Here is a 10,000-nt window from a genome sequence, read left to right as displayed (position 1 = left end):
TAAAAGCCCTAAATTATTTGGGTCCCCGAGTTTGCGGTAGTACCAAAAATGTTGACTCCATCCAGGAACGATCTAAGTCCCTTTGGGTATGATGGGAGAGCTCTATCAACAGTGCTATCTGGATCCCCTAATGTAACTGTGTGTGGTTGTGTGTGTGTGTGTGTGTGTTTGTTTGTTTGTTTGTGTGTGTGTGTGTGCAAAAGAAAAATAGCTTCAATGAAAAAAATTGAGCTTTTGTATAGAGCAATATCCACTGAACATTCTCAAAGCGCTTTACACGGGGTCCCTGGACAACAGCAACATTTAACATGTAGGCGGGATATGACGCCTGTTAGACGATAATATTACATTTTTTTTTCGGACAGAGACAACGCTGTTAACGGCCAGGTACTCATTTTACACCTGAGTATGGTTTGAGAATGTGAGTAAAGAGCCTTCTCCAAGGACTCAACTATTCGCCGAGCGAGACTCGAATCCAGGAGCTTCTGATCCGAAAGCAATTGTCATAATACCACTAGACACCATAACCTCACAAGAATGTGTGTACAAAAGAGAAAAAGCTTCAATGCACCATCTCGTACTATACAATCAATGATATTATGATCCCAACCAATCGGCTCTCGTTTGTCAGGATGCTCGGGTAAAAAAAAGGGGAGATAAGAATGAAATCAGGGGAGAGAAGAATTTTTTTTTTTTTAAAGGTATTACCGGGTCTGGTGGGGGTATTAGATAGTATTCGGTATTAAGATATGATAGCGTCCTGTATTCTCTCGGTGTTATTGGATGTTTCTTATGAGCAATGGTTATATTTTGTATTCTTTTTAGGTAGTATGAGGTATTAAGATATGATAGTGTCCTGTTTTCTGTCAGTGTCATAATTTGATGTTTCTTATACATAGAGCAATGGTTGTATATTTTTTTAATTTTTAGATAGGATTAGGTATTCAGATATGATGTGTCCTGTTTTCTCTCAGTGTTATTGGATGTTTCTTATACATAGAGCAATGGTTATATTATTATTTTGTTTATTCTTTTTTGATTCCCAATTCAAAATGAACATAAGATATTTGGTGAAACTCATAACAATAAATATTGTTGCCTTTATGAGGATATTTAGTTGTTGAAAAGAGTGAAAAAAAAAGAAGAGTATGTCCTGTTTTCCTTCAGTGACATTGGATGTTTCTTATAGGGAAATTGTCTACTGTTTGATTATGTTATTAATATTTCTTTCATTTTCCATTCAAAATGAACGCAGGATATGGTGAAAAGTATACCACCGTTTATATTATGAGAATATTTAGTTGTAGCGAAGAGTACTAAAAAAATGTATCTTGTTTTCTTTCAGTAGCATCGTATGTTGATTTATAGGGAAATGGTCTACTGTTTGATTATATTATTAATATTTCTTTCATTTTCCATTCAAAATGAACGCAGGATATGGTGAAAAGTATACCACCGTTTATATTATGAGAATATTTAGTTGTAGCGAAGAGTACTAAAAAAATGTATCTTGTTTTCTTTCAGTAGCATCGTATGTTGATTTATAGGGAAATTGTCTACTGTTTGATTATGTAATTAATATTTATTTCATTTCCCATTCAAAATGAACGCAGGATATGGTGAAAAGTATAACACCGTTTTTATTATGAGAATATTCAGTTGAAACGAAGAGTATATAGAAAAAGAATGTATCTTGTTTTCTTTCAGTGGCATCGTGGTTTCTTAAAGGGAAATGGTCTACTGTTTGATTATGTTATAAATATTTCTTTCATTTTCCATTCAAAATGAACGCAGGATATGGTGAAAAGTATAACACCGTTTATATTATGAGAATATTTAGTTGTAGCGAAGAGTATTAAAAAAAAAAAGATTATATCCCGTTTTCTTTCCGTGACATTGGATGTTTTTTGTAGGTGAATAGTCTACCTGTCTACCTATTATTAATATTTCTTTCATTTTCCATTCAAAATGAACGGAGGAAATGGTGAAAAGCATAACACCGTTTTTATTATGAGAATGTTGAGTTGAAAAGAAGGGTATTTTTTAAAAAAGAATGTAGAATCTTGTTTTCTTTCAGTGGCATTGGATGTTTCTTATAGGGGAATGATGTACCTGTTAAAAATATCAATATTTGTTTCATTTCCCATTCAAAATGAACGTAGGAACTGATGATATATCATCATATGCGACTATGTGATCTGTGGTATCACACTTGGGTTTTGAATCGGATGGTCCTGGGTTCGAGCCTCACTCGGCGACTAGTTGAGTCCTTGGAAAAGGCTCTTTACTCACATTCTCAATAGCAAGAGTCCAACAAACATCTCTATGTGTAATGAATGTGATCGCATGAATCGAACAGTGAGAGATGGAAATCGTATCATTGGTAGTCATTTGTTTCAATTATTTATTGACCAGCCTGTATCGATGATTTGTATCGGAATCCGATCACTGGGATTGATTGAGTCGTGGGTCGATTTCATTTTTCAAGTTCCATTCACACGTGACAAAGGAAGGATTCAAATATTTTATCAAGATTACGTTTTGTGTTCTGTACTGTTTTTCTATGCCTGTGGCAATACTACTAACTGTGCTGTGAAAAAAAAAAATACCCGAAAAAAAAAAATAACACGTATTTAAAATTTTGGTCAGAAAACTCGTCCTTCAATAAATATCAACCGATTAAAATGACCCTCATCTTAGGAAAAACAACTCTCATACCTGGGACTTCACGAAGTCCCAGGTTTGAGAGGTTTTTTTCCTAAGATGAGGGTCATTTTAATCGGTTGATATTTATTGAAGGACGAGTTTTCTGACCAAAATGTTAAATACGTGTTTGTTTCTCTGTTTTCTTTTCAAAGTACGACAGAAAAGGAACAAAATTCAAAATTGTGACCCGTCATCCCTATATAGTGTTATGTCAGAGTCGACCATATGTGGAATAGGGAATTTAGATTTGAAATAATCAGAAATATGAGAATTTCGTTTTTAGTTAATTAAAAATTCATATTAATTCTAAATTCTCAATAATATAACAAATTAAATTAAATAGGCACGTGACTGAGATTATTATAGGTTATGTGTGTACGAAGGCTAGAAGGCTACTCTCAGATAGTCGATAAAAACATGATATGAAATTTGTGTGTCGGTGTTTTAAAATTTCACATACAGTACTTTGAAAACAAAATGTGATTCACAGTCTCAACGTGTTATTGGAATTAAATTAAATTAAACTGAATTAAATTAAATTAAATTAAATTGAGCTTTTATATAGCGCAATATTCCACTAAATGTGCTCAAAGCGCTTTACAACGGGTCCCTGGTCAACAGCAATTTTTAACATGTAGGACGGGACATGACGCCTGTTAGGCGATATTACAATTTTTAGGACAAAGACAAAGCTGTTTACGGCCATGTACTCATTTTACACCTGAGTTAACCGGACGTATACTTATTTGCAGGTGTGATAACCCAAATTGTTAAGGGCTCATTGTTGTAAAGTGATATTTTCACACAACCCAATACAACTAGACATACTGATCTGTATGGAGAATTGCGGCGAAAACGTGGCTGTCAGATTTCACACCAACCGACTGATTCAATGGATCTGATAGCAGTTGTTTTCGATGCACTAAGCTTGTTTAGAATAAATAACAATGTGAAATTGAATGTAAGCAACTGGTAATTTGTGTCTCCTGTGATCATAAACTTGTCTTTTAACGTATTTTTTTTTTGGTCAGTGTCAGGTTATGAGTTTAAGAAGAAGGCTAGATAGAAGGCTGCGCTCAGATAGTTGATAAAAACATGATATGAAATTTGTGTGTCGGTGGTTAATTAAGGATTTCACATGCAGTGTTTTGAAAACAAAACGTGATTCACAGTCTCAACTTGTTATTGGAGTTAGCCCCACGTATACTTATGTGTAGGTCTGATAACCCAAATTATTTCGGGCTCATTGTTGTTGTAAAGCGGCCGATAAAAATTAATGGGTATGATCTATATTACATTTCCATGTTCACGAGGTCATTGGTCACATTGGAATATGTTCTCTAGTGACCCACATAGTGAAAAGTGTTCACAGTTTTTTAAATATCTAACATCACGATTGGTCATTTTGTTCAGCTTGACACATGGGTAAGTTTACAATTTTCATAAACAAAGCAGCGTTTTTACATTTCTGAAGAAATATCCAATCGTTGAACAGCAACAAATCATGTGATTGATGACTAGGTTGGACGAAAACATGAATATAGATCGCTCCCATTGACAACTCCAAAAACTCGATATTGCCATTCAGGGAAATGATATAAAATAAAACTGATATCTTGACTCATATCTAAATACATTGGATTTTAAACTCCACCCCCAGTCAACCTTTATTAAAAAAAGAAAAAAAAAAATAGCTCCATTTTTCGCACCCACCCAACTCACCGTCCATTACTCTCTTCAAAAAAAAATGCTCGGATTTCATTAGGAAGGGTTTATATCTTCGTTATATAAATGGAACATCATGAGGTAAGTTATGAAGATATGTAGATATACAGTATTTTGAAAAGTATTAATAATCATTATTATTGATTTATTTATGTTATAGATAGAATGAATTTGATGTCACGCAGGGCTTTGTTATTGTTTTTGCCATCAGCGTTTATGAGTAATTCTCACTAAACTGTATCACTGTTGTGATTTGTGTGTGGACACTAAAAGGATTAAAATATTTAACAACAACAAACCTTGGGTCAACAAACGAGTTAAGTTATTTATAAATATGAAGAAAATCGCTCATATGAGTGGGGACAAAAACAAGCAGCACGAGGCAGAAAAACAATTAAAGAGGGTAATTTATGAAGAAAAACGTAAATATAAAGATAAAATGGAAACAAACCTTAAAAATTCAAATGCATCGCAGGCGTGGAGGATGATTAAAGAAATGGGTGGCGTTAACAACAAAAAGACAGATTTTAACAATGACACACATATGAATATCGAGGAATTAAATAAGTTTTACTGTCGATTCGACACCATTGACAACGTACTTTCAAAAATTAATATCATAACAAAAAATACGTCTCCTCCGCCAGAAATCGAAGAAGAGGCGGTCATCAATGTTCTTAAATTATGTAAAAAGAAAAAAGCACCAGGTCCAGATGGACTTAGTGGGGAACTCATTTCAAACTGTAACAACCAACTAGCTGTCCCTTTCTTGCCTATTTTCCAACGTTCAATAGATGAACAGAAAATCCCAATTATATGGAAAACATCGACTATAATTCCAGTACCCAAAAAGAATCCACCAACTCAGCTGAATGATTATAGACCTGTTGCTTTAACATCAATTATTATGAAATGTCTGGAAAAAATTCTGAAAAGAGAGCTGTTGCAATTTATATATGACCAACACATACTTGATCCATATCAGTTTGCCTACCAACAAAATCTTAGTGTGGAAGACGCACTCCTCACAGTGATGCATTCAATATCAAATCACTTGGATGTTTCACCCGCCAACTACTGCCGAATCCTATACGTCGATTTTTCGTCTGCCTTTAATGCCATGAAAACCAACATATTAATCAGTAAACTGCATGCTCTAAACCTTCCCCATTACCTCATCAACTGGTATAACAACTTTCTCATCGATCGCCCCCAACATGTCAGAGTAGGCTCAAATATATCATCAGTAAAAACTCTTTCAAACGGATGCCCACAAGGGTGTGTAAGCTCACCTCTACTTTACATCCTCTATACAAACGATTGTGTGGCTAGCTTTGATAACTGCCAACTCATCAAGTATGCTGATGACACCGCAATACTCGGCCTGCTCAATGATTCCGTCTCCGAATTTAAATACACTGAGCAAGTTAGTAAATTCAGCAAATGGTGTGCCGATAACTGTCTAGAGCTCAATGTAACAAAAACAAAGGAACAACTGTTTGATCACAGAAAAATAGGAAAAAGAGCAAGACAAATAACAAAAATTAACAATCAGGCGGTTGAAACTGTTGAAACGTTTAAATACCTTGGTGTAATTATAGATAACAGTCTAAGATTTGAATCGCACACCAACAATGTCATCAAAAAATGTAACCAGCGCTTGTATATACTCAGAAAATTAAGGTCTTTCAATGTGAACAGAAAGACCATGATACAAATCTACAAGTCATTAATATTGAGTATCGTTTCGTTTGGCATCACAACGTGGTATGGAAGCTGTGGAACAAAAGAAAAATCCAAACTACATAGAACCCTCAGAGAGGCTTCAAAAATAATTAACACAGACCTTAGAAGCCTTGACACAACTTATATTAATGCAGTTGAGAAGAAATCTTTTAACATTATCAACGAAAAGAGGCATCCGCTGAACGAAAAATTCCAACTTCTGCGCTCCGGAAGACGGTATCTAGAAGCAAAATGTCGGACAAATCGACATAAGACAACCTTCATTCCAACCGCCATAAAATTAATTAACAAATCTTCTGTGGAAAAATGAGACAACCAATGAAAATAACGAGAAGCAGTGTCGTGAATCATCATCATCGACATTGCCGCCGTCGTTATCATCATCATCATCATCATCATCATCATCATCATCATCATCATCATCATCATTATCGTAGTCATCATCATCATCATCATCATCATCATCATCATCATCATCATCATCATCATCATCATCATCATCACAATTATTGCCATCTTCTTCTTAATATAAGACACTATATTTATAATATGGTTATCTGCTGTCCCAGCAAATATATCGTATCGTTCTATCTGTCTGTGTGTGTGTCTGTGTGTATGTATATATGTATGTATGTATGTATGTATGTATGTATGTATGTATGTATGTATGTATGTATGTATGTATGTATGAATGTAGGCATGCATATACGATGATATGCTGGTTTGTATGTATGTCTGCATGTATGTATGTATGTATGTATATGTGTTTGTATGTACGCTCATTTCTTTTGTATACATGTGTAGAAACAATGTGCAAGCGTGTATGTTCGTGTATGGCTGTGTCTGTATTTGTAAATGTGTTGATGTTCATACCATGAACCAAACTGAGCATTGTTTACCTCACATGAATTGCCTTTAATTTGGACAATAAAGATTATTATTATTATTAACCAGACTATAAACATGTAAGGATACACACAGTTTTGTGTGTTGGTTCGTTATATTTCCGGATGGCAATGTTGTGAGCTTCTTAGCCAAGCGCATATTAGTATATATAGATAGTATGCGCTTGGCTAAGAAGCTCACAACATTGCCATCCGGAAGTATAACGGATCAACACACAAAACTGTGTGTAACCTTGAGCGTTTATAGTCTGGTTATTACAGTTTAGTGAGAATTACTCATAAACGCGGATGGCGAAAAACAAAGACAAAGACTCGATTCGACGTCAACTTCATTCTATCTATATACAGGGTATTGTTTTTTAATGTGAACACTTCATGGGTATTATAATTCGGTACTCCCACGGTGTTGGTAGTGTTCAAATACATCTACAACTTTCGTATTTCATTGAGTCGTCCTGCAGGCATAACTTTAATATTGCGTTGATATTGGCGGAATATCAAATAGTAATAGGCTTCAACAGTCGTGATGTCACTTCCCTAGTAATGACGCTTGGTAACTTAGAAACTGGTTCTGAACTTTTGAAACAATGGCGGACGCCCTTATGAAATACTTCTCCGACGAACAAAAACCTGTATCCAGAGGAGAAAAACATAATTCTGATTATGTTTTGACCTTTATACATTCTGATCACATGACATATGAAAAAGTTCTATAGCCAGCATGAAGAATAAAAAGTACCGATTTTCTTTGTTTAGAACCAAGTTGCTCGTTGCTGGGCGACGTGACATCAGACTATTGGATCCAATTGTAAATACTCGCACGCGTAATGTAGAGAAAAGTAAGTTTTCTTCACACAATAAAAAAGTGAAACTCAAGGGGAATAAACCTTCCAAACTTATGTTAAATATTTAATTACATGGTTTATGTCCCTTATTTTCACAGTACACTATCATAGAACAAAAAAATGAATACCAAGAAAGTCCCCGACATTCTCCCATTTTGCGGTATGTGTTATAATTGGATTTCAGGCTTTGGTCCACTAATTAATTAGATATCTCTTTGGGATTTATCTCTTGTCGGATTTTCATGTAAGTTATTGATGTCCCGCTTCAGGCACTTTCATTTTTTTTCCTGAGGCAATATTTAAATGATCACTGAAGATAATGTGAATTCATTGTAAAATGAAGTAATTTTACCAATTATTATTAGTTATGAAATATCGAGGAAAATTACTTTGAGGGGTGGAATAAAGGTATTCCTCCACCTCGATCTCTGCGATCCGCCAGTTCTTCGCTAATGGAGAAAAACATCCCAAGAACAAAGTTTGCTGAGCGTGGTTTTGCATGTTTGGCTCCAATCATATAGATAGTTCGAAGATGACGTCACTCAGGTCTTTGATATTGTTTTTTGCCATCCGCGTTTATGAGTAATGCTCACTGAACTGTATTAACCCGACTATAAACGTTCATGGATACACACAGTGTTGTGTGTTGGTCCGTTATACTTGCGGATGGCAATGTTATGAGCTTCTTAGCCAAGCGCATACTATCTATAGAATTTTTGACCACCTAAAACCTGACAATGCGAAATCTACCAGTCTTCAAACGGCATTTAAAAACAAATCTTTTTCATTCTGCTTTTCGTGATTCTATGTGAACTTCGAACCTTGGAGAAGGCTCTTTACTCACATTCTCTCACCGTACTCAGGTGTAAAATGAGTACCTGGCAGTTAACAGCGTTGTCTCTGTCCGAACATAATTGTAATACCGCCTTACAGGCGTCATGTCCCGTCCTACATGTTAAATGTTGCAGTTGGCCAGGGACCCCTTGTAAACCGCTTTGAGCACGTTTAGTGGATATTGCTCTATACAGATAGTATACGCTTGGCTAAGAAACTCACAACATTGCCATCCGGAAGTATAACGGACCAACACACAAAACTATGTGTAACCTTAAACGTTTATGGTCTGGTTAATACAGTTTTGTGAGAATTACTCATAAACGCGGATGGCAAAAAACAATAACAAAGACTTGAGTGACATATTCTTCGTTCTATCTATAAAAGCTCCTTTTTTAATACGACAGTGCCAGGCAGGCTATAATGAGTTTACCAAGGCTACGCGCGATCGCGGCTTTGGTGAGACGTCCTTGCGTGTTGAGACCGTTTTGGCGCCAAATCACTCCTTATTTGACGACTCACCGGGTATTTCATCAATTATTCATGGCGGTGGGTCGGTGCACGGACCGTGTCAACATTCTGTGGAGAGTATTATATAAAGGAAAGATAGAATTGATCAACGGGTTTTTCTTTCGGTGATTGGGTGGGTTGGGGGGAGGGGGGGGGGGTTGAGGCGTTAAACAGGCTTTAGCAATTGCTTCGTATCCTTTGGATAGGACGCTAGTCTCAAAATCTTAAAAGAACGTCTGATAAGGTTCACTAGTTATTCTTTGGTGGTTTATGTTCTTATCTACACTGAATAAAACTTTGATTTTCATTATGAACTTTTTTATTTCATATGCAGAAAGCGTACAGTGACTTTCACTGAACTGTCAACATTCTTAAGGGGTGGTTTTGTGCTGTGTTGCCAGGTTGGTAGATTTTCCGCCAAATTGGCGTATTTTGATACTGTTAAAAATGTCAGCAGCTGACAAATTTGTCTGGAATGTTCTTTTCTTTCATTTTATTATTTCTTTTTATTTCTAAAAAAAAAAACTTTTAATTATTTTTTAAAAATCAGAACATAGGTCACATGTTTTCAGTCATTTGGAAGTCAATTTGCTTATAGATAGTATGCGCTTGGCTAAGAAGCTCATAACATTGCCATCCGGAAGTATAACGGACCAACACACAAAACTGTGTGTATCCATGAACGTTTATAGTCGGGTTAATACAGTTCAGTGAGCATTACTCATGAAC

The 10,000-nt window shown here is 35.6% G+C and overlaps 1 protein-coding gene across 4 annotated transcripts in view; it reads left to right on the top strand.

The window, feature by feature from the left end:
* Nucleotides 1-10,000, top strand: part of LOC144957329 (ciliary microtubule inner protein 5-like) — an 86,216-nt gene that overhangs the window by 19,852 nt on the left and 56,364 nt on the right. Inside the window, exon 1 of one of the 4 annotated variants that reach the window (XM_078888473.1) lies at nucleotides 4,266-4,512. The exons of the other annotated variants lie outside the window; for them this stretch is intronic. Within the exon in view, the coding sequence (XP_078744599.1) occupies nucleotides 4,508-4,512 (5 nt within the window). The 5' untranslated portion in view covers nucleotides 4,266-4,507. Of the gene's footprint in view, nucleotides 1-4,265; nucleotides 4,513-10,000 lie in introns of those variants that run through there. 4 annotated transcript variants of the gene reach the window in all.

Source organism: Berghia stephanieae, chromosome 11, assembly GCF_034508935.2.
Source record: "Berghia stephanieae isolate SIO BIC M18660-M18661 chromosome 11, UCSD_Bste_1.3, whole genome shotgun sequence".
NCBI classification, from domain to species: Eukaryota; Metazoa; Mollusca; class Gastropoda; order Nudibranchia; family Aeolidiidae; genus Berghia; species Berghia stephanieae.
The sequence above is the reverse complement of the archived record's forward strand: the minus strand, read 5'-3'. Positions and strand labels throughout refer to the sequence as shown.